The 16,725-nt window shown below is 58.7% G+C and overlaps 1 protein-coding gene across 1 annotated transcript in view; it reads left to right on the top strand.

The window, feature by feature from the left end:
• The window catches only part of SRRM3 (serine/arginine repetitive matrix 3), a 21,418-nt gene extending 5,821 nt beyond the window's left edge, over positions 1-15,597 (top strand). Inside the window, exons 3-14 of the mRNA XM_065694521.1 lie at positions 2,122-2,256; positions 2,365-2,445; positions 2,792-2,821; positions 3,190-3,258; positions 3,525-3,560; positions 4,172-4,222; positions 4,314-4,418; positions 4,853-5,024; positions 10,855-11,183; positions 11,932-12,159; positions 12,370-12,507; positions 15,312-15,597. Of these exons, the coding sequence (XP_065550593.1) occupies positions 2,122-2,256; positions 2,365-2,445; positions 2,792-2,821; positions 3,190-3,258; positions 3,525-3,560; positions 4,172-4,222; positions 4,314-4,418; positions 4,853-5,024; positions 10,855-11,183; positions 11,932-12,159; positions 12,370-12,507; positions 15,312-15,528 (1,591 nt within the window). The 3' untranslated portion in view covers positions 15,529-15,597. The remainder of the gene's footprint in view (positions 1-2,121; positions 2,257-2,364; positions 2,446-2,791; positions 2,822-3,189; positions 3,259-3,524; positions 3,561-4,171; positions 4,223-4,313; positions 4,419-4,852; positions 5,025-10,854; positions 11,184-11,931; positions 12,160-12,369; positions 12,508-15,311) is intronic.
• The last annotated feature ends 1,128 nt before the right edge of the window (positions 15,598-16,725 follow it).

The following is a 16,725-nucleotide window of genomic DNA, read 5'->3' on the forward strand; positions in this document are numbered from 1 at the left end:
GCCTTTGCTGTGGGGGCAGCAGCCATCGCCAGGGCATCTTCTCAACCAGGCTCATTAAGGCTAGTGCTGTAAGGAGCACATAGGAGAGCCAGAGGTGGGTTAAGGTTACCCAGGCAGCCCTGGCTGTCACCTCTGTGGCCTTGCTTTTGTGAAAGGAAGGGTAATCATTAAAGATTAGCCCAAGGGCTATAAATAATAGTGCTGAGCTGGAAGGAGCAACCTCAAAGCAGAGGATTGCTTGGGGGAGAGTGAAGCTGGATGTGCTTGGAGGCAGGTAGGAGCTGGGTCCAAAGGAGGTGGCTCTATCAAACAGCAGGGATCTGAGCTGCTGAAGGCTCTACTAAGGGTTGTCCTGATTGCAAAAGGTTGAAGAGGTTGGACAAGGGAGATAAATAAACCTGAAATGAAGAGACCCAGCCCTTGTATTGGCTGGGACCGTACCCAGCAAAGCATCTCATGGGCTGGTCCTGTTCAGGGCCTCTGTGGATGTTCACAGCTCAGTCACTGGCTGCTGGGACCATGACTCTGAACCAGCTGGTCCTGTTTCAAACAGCTCAGCATCATCTGCAAACCCCCCAGGGGAAACTGAGGCACCGAGCAGGGCTGTGGCCACCTGCCTCCCTGGCTTGTTCCCTGTGTTTCCATCTCCTATCCCTGTGCATGCACAGCCTGGTCTCTAAGGAATAGCTGCTTGATGGGCAGGCTGGTGGGATTGCAAGCAAACAGGAGTGGGGAGGGATAATTGGAGCAGCAGCCGCCTGTCTTGAGCCGCTGAGCACAGCTAATGGGTGAGATGCTGGCAGCAGGCTCAGGCGCGGAGCTCTGCCTGCTCACGGACTGGAGTCCAACCGGGAATTATCCCTGCTTGCTCCTTGCTTTTTTCCGCGTTCCCATGGTTGGGTGAGTGGCTGAAAGGCTGTTCCTGCCCTTGGGGCATGGCCAGAGCAGGAGTCACTTGGAGAGGACCCAGAACGCCATGGCTGCGGCAGAGGAGGGAGCCTGAGACCCGCTTGAGTGATCATCTGTGGTCAGGAGGAGGAGGATTCGCCTGTAGTTCTGGTCCAAACCACTTTTAATTGGGTTCAAGAACCCAGGGCCTGCCTCTGGTCAGGGATGCCCACGTGCTGCACTCAGATCTGCTGTCTGGGGACGGGAGCATCCCTTGGCTCAGCCATAGACACTGGCCAAGGGACCAGTGCTGTGAGGCTGCCTTTATCCACCAGCATTCCCTGCCATACACCTCCAGGTGAGAAGGGTGGAGGAGCCCACATTGGTTCCCAAGGGCAAATCTCCCTTGGGAAGCAAGTGCCTGGGCTGGTGTGATGCCATGGATGGCCACATCCTGTGTGAGATGTCCTGCAGCCCCCAGGAACAGGAACAAGCAAGAGGCTCCTGGTGGGGTTTGATGCCGATGGCACAGGAGGACCAAGGAGGTGTGGGCAGCAGGGAGGGTCTGGGCAGGGACTCCTGGGTCCCTCCTGCCTGTGGTCCAGCTGCCGGGCCTCTGCCTGCAGCCCTACAGTCAATGGCAACCTCCTGATGGTTTCCATGGCAGCAGGGAAAATCAATGCTGATGGAGTCCCTCAGGAGGGAGAGGAGACCCTGATGGCCTCAGGGCTGATGGGCCCCCACTTCATCTCACCTACCCGGGGGGACATCACCCATCACCGCCTGCAGCTCTGCTGCCGTGCCAGCGGCACACTGGGGTGCTGGCCTCAAAGCCTGGATCATCCCGGGCAGCTCCTGGATAATCACATGAATCCCAAAGCCTCCTGCAGCTCCTCTCACCCTAATCCTTCTCCATCACCTACCTGGGCTGACTCCAGCCTCCTGCCCAGCCCTAGCACATGGGTGATGCCAAAAGGGGCTCTGAATGATGCTGAGGCCAGATCCCGGTGACCCATATCCCATCGTATCCCTGTGCCAGCCCAGCAGGGATTTCTGCAGCAATAGGAGCCCCAGGAACACCCCCACCATGGAGCTTTGCTGCGTGTGGACCTCAAGGGACCCGACCAAGGGCTGCTGCGTCGGAGGGGATATCCCAGGCTTCCCTTCAGCATCTCCAGTGGGACGTGGGGAACGGGGATCCCTGGATTAACGCCGCGCTTCCTCCTTTGGCAGCGTGATAGAAAACCACCACGGCGTGGATGGGGAGGAGTACGCGGTGGAGTACCCCGACTCCGGCGAGGGCTGCCTGCTGCAGTGCGACTGCTCGGCCGAGTGCTACCGCGAGGAGAGCGGCCACCGCGAGTACAGGTCTGGCTGCAGCAAGCAGGGAGCGTGGGGAGCGGGTCCCCATGGGGGGCACAGAGCACAGGGGGTGGTCCTTGAGCCCCCCCCAGCCCTGCCTGCTTTGTCCCGTAGGCTGAAACGGCGCTCGAGCAGCTCCACCTCTCCTCCACCCAAGAAGAAGAAGAAGAAGAAATCCGGGCACCGCCGGAGCCGGTGAGTCCCACGTTGTCCCCATGCTCCAAGGAGGGCACCTCTCCTCCCTCCTCATCCTTTCCATGGGGCAAGTCCCCGCTCTTTGAGGGGCAGCGCACCCCAAAGCGAGCACCCTCAGGAGGTGCAATGCACCAGTGATGCGACGCGTGTGTCCACGCACACACAGAGCTATGGGGTGCACCGCCAGCCCACCCAACTGCACGCACTGGTGGGGCCTTGCCTGCTCCATGCACAGCACAGGGCAGGATTTGGCTCCTGAGGGGTCTGCCCATCCCCGGTTAGCGCTGGCTGCCTGGGCAGGATGCTGTCCCTAATGTCCCTTTCTTCTCTGCCTTCCCCACGGCAGCAAAAAGAGGAAACCCGGCTCGGAGCGCAGGTAAGTGCCCACTGGGCTGGGTGGGCTGCAGGGTCCCCACCGGGCATGGGCTGCCCTTCCCCATCCACTGTCCCCCTCTGAAATCCCACTGCGAATTGGCCACCTCGTCTCCTGCAGGAGGCTGCGGAGCCCACGAGGTGGCAATGGGACACAGCGGGATTTGGGTGCTCCAGCAGAGCCCTTCTGCCAAGCTCCCCTTTCCATCCCCCAGATCCCCCCAGGAAGTCACTCCCTTGTGATGTTCCTGCATCCCGTGGGTTGTCCGAGGGAAGCGGGGTGGTGGGGAACAGTGAGATGGGACTTCCCTGGGCCACAGGGGTGGGGAGTCTCTTGCTCCCCCATCAAGGGCACCCACTTCCCCCCTCCAGCTGTGACAGCTCTTCACCCATCCGCAAGGAAAAGAAAAAGAAGACTGGAAAGAAACACAGACGCGATAGGTAGGATGGACACCATGGCAGGCTGGGGACACCATGGCATGCTGGGGACACTGGGGCTGATTGGTGGCTGGGGCCCTGGTGGCCCTGGGACTGGGGTGGGATGAAGGCATGGACAGGGATGATCCTGATGGCTCTTCAAGGGGCCATCACCTCCTCACAGCAGCTATCACCTGCCCCATCCAGCAGTGAATCTCAGTGCCACCCCCTGCCCTTGTCCCCATCCCCATGCTCAGTGTGTCACCTACATCTCTACCTTCATCCTGCAGGTCTGAGTCGGGGTCACGGAAGAAGAGAAGACACAGGTGAGAGTGATGGGAGAGCCACTCCACTGCCACCATTCCCATTGGGGACCCCCTGTCCCTGCCCTCCCACTCTCCCCATCCCCTCTGCCCACAGGGATGGACCCATAAAGCACAGTGAGTGTGAGCATGGGGTGCTGAGCATCCCTCACCCTTGGCCCAGGGCTGCTGTGGGTGGTTGCAGGGTCCCACACAGCCCCAAATGTCCCCTAGGGGAGAAGGGGTGACACTTAAGGTGACCCCTGGCTGTTACTGTGCTCTGTGGATGCCCTCTGCCAGCGCTGCTATTTTAGGGTGAAAGAAGTAAGAAACAGGCAAAGGGTGCCTTGGTGGGCAGAGGGGCTCAGAGGGGGCAAGGCAAGCAGCAGAGGTGACAACAGGCCTGAGCCGAAGGATGCTGAGCAGAGTTAGTCCCCCCTTCCCACTGCCTGCCCTTTCTGCCCAGCTTCACCCATGGTCTCCCCAAAGCCAGCTGGGCCCCCCACCAGGGTTTAAAGCTTGATGGACCCAGCTCCAGCTCAGGCAGGTCCCCCCCATCGCTCCTCCTGCAGCCTCGGTGGCTCCGGGGGTGCTGCCCCCGTTCCCATCTCTGCGTCTTTTGCCTCTTCCCGCAGGTCCCGGAGCCCCAAGGGCAAACGGAAAGAGAAAAACAAAGAGCGCAAGAGGTGAGGGCTGGGGATGGAGGGGCCGGGCCGGGGCTGTCCCCCCCGTGCCCCCTGCCACGGCTCAGCCTGCCCCCGGCCACCCTCTCCGCAGGTCCCGCAGCGAGTCCCCGGCCTGGCGCTCGCACCGGCGCAGCTCCTGCAGCTCCCACAGCGCATCGCTCTCCTCCGATGGCAGCAGCTCCAAATCCCCCGGCAGGTAGGGGCAGGACCCCCGTCCCCACAGCATCCGTCGTGGGGACCCTCGTGGGGAGCAGGGCAGGGAGGTGGGTCCAGAGGTGTCCCAGCTATGGGGACCCTTGAGTGGATGGAGGGGAACAGGATGGCGCTGCAGCACCTCTGGAGGGTCTGGAAGCACAGTGCCCAGAGGGGGGGTCAGTTTTGAACTGTAGAAAGCACAAACCACCAATTTTCATCTTGTTTTTTGCTCTGTCAAAGCCATCTCAGGCCGGGGGTGATGCAGTGCCAGGCTCAGGGCAGGGGTGATGCTGCGGCTCACGGTGCAGTGCTCTTGGTTAAGGGGGTGATGCTGCGGCTCACGGTGCGGTGCTCAGGGCAGGGGTGATGCTGCGGCTCACGGTGCGGTGCTCAGGGCAGGGGTGATGCTGCGGCTCACGGTGCGGTGTCCCGCAGGCTGAGCCCCAAGCGCCGGCAGGATGGCCCCAAGGGCAGCAGCGCCCGCTCCAGCCGCAGCCCGTCCTCACCCTCGCCGCAGCGCTCGGCCTCGCCGCACCAGAACGGGCACAAGGGCAGCGCCCAGAACGGCCGGCACAGCCACGGCGCCCCGCTCCCGGAGCCCTCGGATGTACGTAGGCTTTTCTTGGATCACCGTTCGCTTCCCTCCCCTTCTCCTCCCTCCGCAGGACACCCCTACCCCGGCTCTCCTCTCTCCTCCTTCCCTGCTCCCCCCGAGCCCAGCCGGGGCACACGGGGGAGATGTGGGCTGCAGGCTCCATACCCACCCCCACCCCCGCCAGCACCCATTAACCTGCCACTGGGTGCACGGTCAGCCCATCACCTCGGGGCAGGTATCGGGGCAGCCAGTAGCTCATCCCACCCCCAAAGCCACACACTGCTCTGCGGATGTCACCCCCAGGGGTGATGGATTGGCAGGACAGTGGTACCCGCTGTGGTCACCACCGGGCTCAGCACCTCCCCGGGAATGGATTGAGCCCAGACAGCCAAAAAATGGGTAAAGCTGGAAGATTATCTTTTTCCCACCAGCCCCAACCCTCGCCAGCGCCAGGGTGCCAGCCCCAGCGCTCAGCACCCAGTGTGGGCACTGGTGTTGGGGTTCGGAGGGGGTTTTGGTGCTGGGTGCTCTGATTTTAGGAACTCGGGGTCCAAGGTGGGTGAATTTGGGCCTCAGTGCCCCCAGCTCTGCCTTGGCACCCCGGGGGTCCTGGTGGAGCCTGGGGGTAAGGCTGCTCCCACACTGAGTGGAGGAAAGCCCTAACCCAGTGCACCCAGGGCTCCAGTCCCAGTTTAACCAGTGCGAGGAGCCCGCTTTGGCTGGTGGGGAGCTGGAGGCAGCGCTGAGCAAAGGCAGTGTTCTGGGGGACCCCCCTAATGGGGGGCACACAGGTCCCCACTCACCCCAGGCTACTTCATACCCATGGGCAATGTGCTGCAGGGACATTCCTGCAGGGAAGCACCCTGGAAAACGGTGCCAAGAGCCCCATATTCACCCCCCTTTTCACCCTCCCCAGCACCCCCAGCAGCACCTCTCGGGGCACCTCTCTGCTTTCTTCTTTCCTATGGTGTGGCTGGGGTGCAAGGGGGATCACCCCATTCTCCCCCAGCATCACCCAGGCCAATGAGCTCCTTGGCTCCCCGGCACCAGCGGGGGCTCTTCTCTCTCTTTCTTTCTTTCTTTCTCTCTTTCTTTCTTCCTCTTCTTTTTCTCTCTCTGGTTTCTGGTTTTTAGTTTTAGTTTTTCTTTTTAATCCCATCTGTGTTTTTCTTTAGCCTCCCATTTGACAAAAACCCAAACGGTAATATACACTTCCATTTCTTGCTCAAGCAGAAGCAGGGACGAGGGGGAGGGAAGGGCAATGAAACGTGCTTCTTTTTTCCCCCCTTCCCTCCTTGTTTTAGTTTCCTTTCTCATGATTTCTTTTCTTTTCCCTTGTGATGTACAGAAATGCAAACGATATCTCTCTTATCCACTCCCCCCCCCCCCCCCCCTTGTCGTGTTGTTCTAGAAGTTTTTGCTTTCGTGTGTGTTAATGTGGAGAAGAAACAAACAGACAAAAAAAGCAGATGTGTTTCCTTAACTATTTACGGCCGCTGAACATTGTATTCCCATCTCCTATACCCGAACCAGGGATTTAAAAGGGAAGAGAACAGAGCAGCTCCACACCGCAGAGGGAGTGGGCTCGCTTTGAGATCAAATTGCCCTTTTCCCCCTTAAATTGGCTGCTGCCGCATGGCCTGGGCTGGACCCTGTTGCCATGGAGGTTCGACTCCTCCATGGCTGCAGGATGAGGCCATTGGGTGCTGGGTTATCCGAGCATCCTGCACTTGGGTACCTGCATGCTGCATCCCGGCAGGATGGGTGCTGAGCATCCTCACTACCCAGCTCCCCATCCCAAAAGCTCTGGATTCAGCCTCCTACCAGCACCCTCAGAGCTGTTGGGTGCCCCGGCGCGCTGTCTTCCCTTTTAAATCCCTGTTCCCATCTCCATCCATCCCTGCCGCCTTCCCCAGCTTTCCTCCCGGGTCTCTCCTCCTCCTCCTCACCCACACGCACCCTCCGGCCCCTCTTTGTCACCAGTTTTCTTTGGGCCGACACAACCCAACGACCCCTCTCCGTGTCCCAGCTCCATCCATCGCCTTCCCTGCATGTTATCCGGGACTTGGCCATGTTCTAGGGAGCAAAATGCAGCCGGGTGAGAGCCACCAGCCAGCAAACCCCAGGGGCCGCCCCGCTCGGTGGCCGCAGCCTTTCCTTTGACACAGGAATAAGAGCATCATTTAAACACAGCTTAACCAAAGCACTTTGAAAGCTAACTTTGCAAGCTCTAAGCCAAGCAAGCGGGGTTAGCCGAGGGGTCTGGATCGCCGTACTAAAGAGTCCTTGTCTTTTTCCCATTCTGCCCTCCAAATGTGGAGATTATTGTTTTCTTTTTTTATGATCGCATTCCCGTCCCTGCCAATGGCAAAGGTAGGTATTTCGTCCACCTCTGCACGTTCACTTCTGCAGATGAGCCTGTTGAAAAGCACCGTAGCTTGATTTAATGTTCTTTTCTCTTTCTTTCTGACTCTTTCTTTCTCGCCTTCCTTCTCTGTCTCTCTTTCATTTTGTCTCCTTGTTGGTGGCTATATATGACTTTGGTTTTTATTTGTATGGTTCCCCCCAGTTAGCTGCAAAGCCATGCTCTTCTCTTCCGTTCTTTATTTATATATATCTTTCTTTTTCGCCCTGTCCACATACCATTATTCTCCTTTCTTCCCTTCTTTTCTCTTCCCCGTCTCCTCGTGCTGTCGGTAGAATGCATTTCTGTGTCTTTCAGCCCTCTGAATTTGTGTTCATTTCCATCCAGGGACTGAGCACGGTTGCTCTGTTTGAGTCCCCCCCCCCTTAAGGGCTGGGTAATGAAGGCAAATGTAATTAGTGAGGAATAGGGGCCAGAACCCATGGGTGGGAGCGGCAGCAGGTCCTGGCACAGTGAGTTTCGGGATGGATGGATGGATGGATGGATGGATGGATGGGGCAAGAAATGAGAAATTTGGGTAATGTGTGGGTTTAGCCCCTCCTCTGGCCATGATGCGAAGAATAAACCCAACCCAGGGAAATAGAAGGGGTCTGCAACAGGGAAAGCTTGGAATCTTCCTTGGTGGAGAGAGGCAGGTGCAGGGCATCACGGTCCCCAAGAGGGAGGGGATGGCATCCCAACCCTGGCTGTCCCATCCCTATATGCCCCCAGTGTGTGTTTTCCCTTTTGGGATGGTTCTTTGCCTATTTGGATTTATTTGGGATGCTTTTACCTTTAATGCCTTCCTGCACATCTGGGCAGGAGCTCCCTCAGCCCCAGACACTGGGTCTGAGTGGGACCCCCACATCGTGTCCAGCAGTGCCGAAATGCCCCCCAGGAAAGAGGAAACCCCTGCTCTTCCTCTCCTCTTCTTCCTCCCTGTGAGGGTGCTGAGGCGCTGGCACAGGGTGCCCAGAGAAGCTGTGGCTGCCCCATCCCTGGCAGTGCTCAAGGCCAGGTTGGACACAGGGGCTTGGAGCAAGCTGCTCCAGTGGAAGGGGTCCCTGCCCGTGGCAGGGGTTGGGGCTGGATGAGCTTTAAGGTCCCTTCCAGCCCAAACCAGGCTGGGTTCCAACAATCCATCTTCTCTGCTTTCATTTTCCTCCGCCCATATATGAGGGTGGGCATGGGTTCAGCTGAACACCCCCTTTCAGGGCTGCTGTATCTGTGTCCCCAAGCACTTGCAGGGTGGTTTGTGCAATGGGCAGGACTGGCCTGGACCTATTGCAGCACCAACACATTTTTGACAGAAAAATACCCCAAATTCCCCCATTTTGGCCCCAGCTTGCTGGCCTGCAGCTGGAGGGGTTGGCTTATCCATGGGGACAAGGAGGTGATGGGGGACATGCCACCGGTGGAGTGGGATGCTTAGAGATACAGTGGCCTTGTGTCCCTTTTGCATCATCTGCATGGTGGTCCCCAGGGTCACACTTTCTTTTTGGGGAGAAAAGTGGCATTTCTCAGGCTTAAACAGGGGAGATTCAGGATAGATATAAGGAAGTTCCTCCCTGTGAGGGTGCTGAGGTGCTGGCACAGGGTGCCCAGAGAAGCTGTGGCTGCCCCATCCCTGGCAGTGCTCAAGGCCAGGTTGGACACAGGGGCTTGGAGCAGCCTGCTCTAGCAGAACGTGTCCCTGCACATGGCAGGGGTTGGAGCTGGATGATGTTAAGGTCCCTTTAATCCAAACCAGTCTGGGATTCTATGATGTAGGACACAGCGGGGTGGGCAGGAAGACCTTTACCATTGAGCAATAACCAACTGAGTGTGTTTGGGGTGGAGAATTGGGGTGACCGGCTCCCGCCTCAACCCCTGGACCCCATTAGATCCCCTCAGCTGGGCTCAGCACCGCTCCACGCAGGATTCACCCATCCAGGGGTGCTCAGGGATGTGGCGCTGGGCTGTGGGCAGAGTCAGGAGACCCCCAAGCCCCCCTGAGCCAGGCTTGGTCAGAGCCAGTGATGCAGGAACCGTTTCCATGGTCCGTGATTGCAAAGATGGGGAATAAAACCCAGGCAGCGGCTGCGGCTGTGTGCTGGACCCCAAGGGCTGGGTAAGCCGCCCCAGCTCTCAGTGATAGCCTGGCGTGGGGCCTCAGCAGTGACCCCATAGGAGAAGTGAGTCGGTTTGTTTTATTTCTCCTCTCTCTGTCTCTGTCTCTCCTCCTTCTCTCGCTCTTTTCTTTCTCTCTTGCATTTTTGTGAATCTAATGATGCACTTATATTGCCCCGCTTTTCCCTTCTCTTCATACCTTACCTACTAAAGGAGGAAATGCCACTTTTTTGGTAAGTGGATGTTAACCAAGAGGGACTTTAAAAAAAAAAAAAAAAAAAAAGCATATAATGGAAAAAAAATAAAGAGAAAGGAAGCAGAAAGCAAAGTCTGTGTTGAGTGCTGAGGAGGACTTAGCAGTTCCCTGCAGAGTCACAGCTAACAGCTCAATGCGTGTCCCAGGAAGAGCTCAGAGACATTCGTTTAATCTCAGTGACGAGGACATTTGTGCAGTTTTGCTTTGGTTTGGTTTCTGTTCTGGTTTCCTTTTGGTTCCGTTTCAGTTCATTTGGATGGTTTTTTGGTTTGGTTTTCTGTTTCATTTTTTTTTTTTTTTTTTTTTTCCTTCTTTCTTGGTTTACTTTTGGTTTCTTTTGGCCTTCTCCCCCCTGTCCCCCTGCCCCTGCCTTGCCCTCCATTGTCACTCTGTGCCGTCCTCCTTGTTTCTTGGTTTCTTTTAAGCCAAAAGCCGTATTATCGAGTCAAACAGTATCTGAACATCTCTCTCTATCTATGTGCATGCCTCTGTGTGAGCAGACCCTCCACCACCCTCTTTGGTTAGACCCCTTCCCCTCGGCTCAGTCTGATTTACTCACCCCACCTTCCCCCCTCTCATCTTTTCTTTTCCCCCACCATTCCCCTCCCTTCGTTTGGGTTTTACCCCCTTTTTCCCTTCCCTTTTCTTGGTCGGGGCGGGCGGGCGCTGGGGTTTGCTTTATCCCCGCTCCAAGTGGGTGTTTTTTGTTGGGGGGGGCTGTTTCTTTCCCTCCCTGACGACTCGGGGGTTCCTTGGATTATTATTTGTATTGTTTTATTGCTCCCATCCCACCCTTTCCTTTGGGTTATTTAAGGAAAGATTTGATTTGGATCATTTCCTTTGGCGTTCTGCATGCGGAGGTTTGCATGACCCACGTTGTTGAGGGCGAGAGGAAGGTGCAGAGTAGCGTCTGTGTAGCCTGCCTTATGCGATGTGCGTTGACGTTGTGAACCGCGGCCCCGGCCCGGTGCCCCCCGTTAAAATCCCCTTTTCTCCTTCTTTCCTCTCTTCTCCCCCCACCTCCTCTTTCCCCCCTTCTTTCTCTTTCTTCCCCCCTCCCTATCCTTTGCCAGAGGCCAGCCTCGGCGTCCCCCTCTCCGCGGGCTCACGGCAGGACGGACCCAGCGTCCCCCCGTACCCGGGGGGGCCGACACGGTGCCCGCAGCCCCCGGTCGCCCAGCCCGGAGCGGGGCAAGCACGGCCACCGGCACCGGTCCCGCAGCGCATCGCCGCCGCCTCGCCACCGCGGCCAGAGCAAGGGCCGGCCCCCGGCCCCTCGGGAGCCGGCCGGAGCCGCGCTCAGCCCCGCCGGCTCCAGCAGCGACTCGGAGGGCTCGGCGGGGTCGGGATCGCATCCCTACCACCCGCCGCTCGGCGCCGACAGGAACCACGGAGCCAAGAAGTAAGGGGGGGGTCCCCGTGGTGGGGCGCAGGGGATGGTGTGGGGGGTGCGGTGAGGGGGTGTCCCGGTTACAGCCGGGTAAAGCTATGGAGGACGTGCTGGGGAGCAGGGTGGGGTTAGGGTGCTCAAGGGATGGGGATGGGGATGGAGATGAGGACAGGGATGGGGACAGGAATGATGTTGGGGATGGGGACAGGATGGGGATGGTGTTGGGGATGGGTCTGAGTTGGGAACAGGGATGGAAGTGGGGATGGGGATAGGAATAGTGTTTGCGATGAGAATGGAAATGGGGATGGGAATGGGGATAGGAATGTTGCTGGAGAGGGAGATGGGAATGGGGACAGGGATGGGGATGGAAATGGGGATAAGAATGGTGCTGGGGGTAGGAATGGTGTTGGAGATGGGGACAGGGGTGGAAATGGGGAATGAGATGGAGATGGGGATGTGGTTGGGAATAGGGATAGAGGAGCTGCAGCGGGCCAATGCAAGCAAACTATGAGAAGTTTCATCCCAGCAAGGGATTATCCCAGTGTGAAGGGCAGTGCCTGAACGGCTGCACGGGATTGCAGCATCCCACAGGGAGCAGGATCCCATGCTCTATAATCAGAGGTGCAGCCCAGTCAAAAACTGGGGTCGTGCAGGTGCGCCTGCTGCTTCCCATGGGAATCTGGAGTCCCCGGCTCCCATGGGACACCCTGGCAGCCGGGGTGGGTTGGGTGCAAGGAGATGCAGGGGTCTGCCTTGGCAGGGTGAAGGACAGGCACCACCGGGGCCGGCCCAACAGCAGCTCGGAGTCATCGGCCAAGCACTCCCGGCACGCCTCGGAGCGCAGGAAGAGCCCTTCAGCCAGCCCCGGCCAGCGCAGCACCTCCTGGAGCTCCAGCGGGTCCCTCTCCAAGTCCCGCTCCCGCTCCCGGGACAAGAGAGCAGGACGCAGCCGGTCCCGCTCGCCCTCGCCCAAGAAAACAGCCAGCAGGTCAGTCCTGAGGGAATCCGGCACAGGGGGCATGGATACAGCCATGGGCTTGGGGAGCATCCGCGGCGCAGGGTGGTCCTGGCTTCCCACCGGGGCTTGGGAAGGGGACAGGTGGCACTGGAAGCATCATCCCCGTGGGGAGCTGCTGGGCATGGGCTGTCCCTGCATCCCTCCCGCATCCCTGATGCTCCTCCTCATCCTCTGGTGTAGAGAGAAGGACAACGAGCCCCGAACACGCCACGGTGAGCCCGATCCCACCCGTGCCCGGCGCCGCTCCAGGAGCTACTCACCCATCAGGAAGAGGAGACGCGACTCCCCCAGCTTCATGGAGCCCAGGAGGATCACGAGGTGGGTACCAGCACGTGGCAAAGCCTCTGCCATGGCCTTTGCACAATCCGGAGCTGAGCTTTGTGCCAGCCAGCCCTGAATGGTGGGTGGGTGGATGGATGGATGGGTGGATGGATGGATGGATGGATGGATGGATGGATGAGAGGATGGATGGGTGAATGGATGGATGGATGGATGGATGGATGGATGGATGGATGGATGGATGGATGGATGGATGGATGAGAGGATGGATGGGTGAATGGATAGATGGATGGATGGATGGATGGATGGATGGATGGATGGATGGATGGATGGATGGATGGATGGATGGATGGATGAGAGGATGGATGGGTGAATGGATAGATGGATGGATGGATGGATGGATGGATGGATGGATGGATGGATGGATGGATGGATGGATGAATGGGTGGATGGATGGGTGGATGAGAGGATGGATGGGTGAATGGATGGATGGATGGATGGATGGGTGGATGGGTGGATGGATGGATGGGTGGATGAGTGGATGGATGGATGGGTGGGTGGGTGGATGAGTGGATGGATGGATGGATGGATGGGTGGATGAGTGGATGGATGGATGGATGGGTGGGTGGATGAGTGGATGGATGGATGGATGGGTGGGTGGATGAGTGGATGGATGGATGGACGGATGGATGGATGGATGGATGGATGGGTGGATGTGGAGGATTGGCTTGTCGAAAAAGGTCAAAAGGTCACGTTCCCATCAATGAGCTGAAACAAGACATCTGTGTAGAACATGGGGCAAACCTCTCACGCCAGATAATGAGGAAATGAAGGACACCGGCAAACAGCAACATACTATGACCAATCACAGCCAAGGACACTAAGTGATAAGTGCATGAGAAGGAGGATGGACCTTTTTCGACAAGCCAGTCCTCCACAGGTGGATGAGTGGATGGAGGGATGGATGGATGGATGGATTAATGGATGGATGGATGGATGTATGGATGGATGGATGGAGGGATGGATGGATGGATGGATGGAGGGATGGATGGATGGATGGATGGAGGGATGGATGGATGGAGGGATGGATGGGTGGATGGATGGACAAGTTCAACTTAGATATAAGGAACAAGCTCTCCCCTGTGAGGGTGCTGAGGCGCTGGCACAGGGTGCCCAGAGAAGCTGTGGCTGCCCCATCCCTGGCAGTGCTCAAGGCCAGGTTGGACACAGGGGCTTGGAGCAAGCTGCTCCAGTGGAAGGGGTCCCTGCCCGTGGCAGGGGGTTGGAACTGGATAATCTTAAGCTCCCTTCCAGCCCAAACCTGTCTGTGATTCTATGGACAATTGGATGAGAAGCTCTGTGGATGGGTAGATAGCCCTGAGTGCATCCAGCTGGGAGAATCAGCCAGCCCAGATAGTTGGATAACCAAAATTACAGCCTTGTGATCTCTTCTGGTCTTGAGGCATGAAACCAGGAATTCATTTCAATCCTGTGCCTATTCCAGCAGGACACAGCTGCCAGTGCATCTCTCCCAAGCTGGTTTCTCCTCCTTGGGATCCCATTGAGCCAGGATCCTGGGCTGTAAGACAGGCAATATTTAGTGCCAGATGGAACACTGGGTGCATAGCGAGTACCCTGTCAGCATGCAGCAGCACTGCTGGCGAGCTGAGGTTACCTCCTTCCTGACCCATTTGTCCCTCCTGCTCTCAGCTGGGAGATGGGACCGTGCAGTGGAGGGGCTGGATTGGCAGAATTCAGCTCTGGCTCCCTATGGAGAGGGGTTTCATTTTGCCTGGGCTGCAATGAAGTTGAAAGGAGGGAGGACTGGGTTAGAGCTCCCTGCGGCCCTCCCTGATGGATGCTGCTAAAGAACATGGGCTGGGAATGCTGTTCGCAGCCCAGAGGAAGGTTTCCCAACCCCGGCTGGTTTTGCATCCCTCCCGCTCCATCCCTGAGCTGTGTTTTGCTGGGATGTCCCAAGGAAGAGCTCAGCTGGATGACACAGCCCATTGTCCCTGTCACCCGTCCCTGGGATGGATGGGGATGCAGACCCAGCTCTGCTTGGGGTTCAGGAGGAGCAGAGCTGTTTCTGCCAGGCTCAGAGGATGCTGTGGGGAGGGGGCAGCCATAGGAACACCCTCAGCCCCCTTTGCCTGCCCCATCGCCCAGCCAGAACCCACAGGGCTTTTCCTTGCCCTCCTGCCCTGTCCCCAGTCCCCATCACCCGCTCCCCAGCACCGCGTGGTCCTGCCTCAGTGATGCCAACTTCTCCTTTTCCATTTCATCCCAAGGTCCCTCTTGGAGAGCATCGCCGCCAGCCTGGCTCCCAGGGTAACCTCCCCCCTTCCTCCTCCTCTTCCTCCCCCTCTTCCTCCTGGACCTCTCTGTGTCTCCTCACACCCTAGGATGCCCTCAGCACCTCTGGGCCGTGCCTGTGTGTCTTCAGCCCCACTAACACTGGGCAGGGAGAAGGGGGCAAGGGGCTGGCTCGATGTCCCCCCGTGTTCCCCATGTCCCTCCCCATCCTCAGGCGCCAGCAGGGCCGCAGCTCACCTCCTGCTAATCCTGAACGTCTCTTTTTCAGCAGCTTTCAGTCCCTGGTGCCTGGGAAACACAAAAGCCACATTAACCTGCTCACTTTCTGCCCTCGCCGCTGCCTAATCCAGGACTAACACCAGGGGCGGGCTGGGGAGGAGGAAGGGGATGAGGGCGGGCGGGTGATGCTGCGCGGCCGGACCGCATCCTCCACCCGGCTCCGAGCCCCGCAGGGCTGCTCGGCCGTGCCGGGGGACCCAGCGCAGGAGCGGGGGATGCCCTGACTCAGTTTCCTTTCCCCTTTGCAGCGCTCGCAAGCGTCCCATCCCCTACTACCGCCCCAGCCCCTCGTCCTCCAGCTCGCTGAGCACCTACTCCTACAGCCGCAGCCGCAGCCGCAGCTACGACAGCTACAGCAGCAGCCGCAGCCGCAGCCGGACTCGCAGCCCCCCCAGCCGCTCCCGCAGCCCCAGCCGCAGCCCCAGCTACAACAGCCGCAGCAGCTCCGAGAGCGCCGGCTTCTGAGCCAGCCCCGGGACCCGGACACGGCCCCACGGAGCCCCCGACGGGGACCGGCACCACCGGGGAGGTGGAAAAGAGCTGAGGGGTGCTGAGGATGGACCTGGCGGCGAGGGAGAACGGGGCTTGAAAGCTCAATGGGTCCTTGGGGGTGATCCCCGTCCCGTCCCGTCCCCGATGGGGTGTTCTGGGGGTCGGGATGGGGTAGGGGGAGAACTGAATCTCTTCTGGTTACAGTGAGCACTGGGACGGGGAGAGCACAGAGCGAGGGAACAAACTGCTCTTGGGGCGGATGGGGACCCCCCCCCCCCCGCCGTGTGCTGTTTTGGGTTGGTTTGATGCTTTATCACAAGCGTATCCTTGGGGGTTGAGGGGGGATGTGTGTGTGAAGGGGCCTCTTCAGCCCAGGGTGATGCAGGCAGAGGTGAGCCCCAACTTTCTGCTGGCCAAGGTGTCCCCATGGTGTCCCAAGGTCCATTTTGGCCCCCCCAGACCCAAGCGCACCCCGAGCCATGGATGAACAAAAGCCGGTGGCACCCACGAGTCTCTTCACAAGTGGGGACCATCCCTTTAGGTTAATGCTGCTCATCTCAGCCCAGGAGCCCTGGCACCATCCATCTCACCCAAGCTGGGGGGGGGACCAAGCTGTCACCCCCAGGAGGAGGGAGCCAGGGGCTGGGATGGGGATTTATCACCTCTGGGGCTGCATCCAGCCCATCCTCTGGCTCTGGCACACTGAACCCACCTTTGGGCTTGAAGCTCCTGGCCTCATTACAGAGGAGAGGGGCAGGAGGGTCCACGCTTTGCTACAGCCCCACTTTTGCTGCTTTTCCAATCAAAAAGCCCCCCCGCCCTGGCACCGAGGACAGTCCTGACCCCCCCGGGACCCTTGGTGTTTAATCCTCACCAGCCCCATGTTTTCCAGCTGGCTGGAGCAGGACGATGGGATGAGCCTCGCTGGGTGGGAGAGCAGCTGCCCGGATTAACCCGCTGTTCCTGATAAAGAGCAGGGCTTTGGCAGTCCTGATTGTTCCTGGTTTCCAGCCAGCGGGATCGGGATATGGGGCGGGGGGGGGGGGGGGGGTGTCCTTTGGAGTCCAGGTCTGCTGGTAGTGGAATGGGTTCATTAGCTGATGATGAGCCAGGAGAGCAGAGATGGGAGCAGAGGGGTATTCCAGGGTTGGATCCCAAACCCAGCATGCC

This window comes from Lathamus discolor, chromosome 14, assembly GCF_037157495.1.
Source record: "Lathamus discolor isolate bLatDis1 chromosome 14, bLatDis1.hap1, whole genome shotgun sequence".
Classification (NCBI taxonomy): domain Eukaryota; kingdom Metazoa; phylum Chordata; class Aves; order Psittaciformes; family Psittacidae; genus Lathamus; species Lathamus discolor.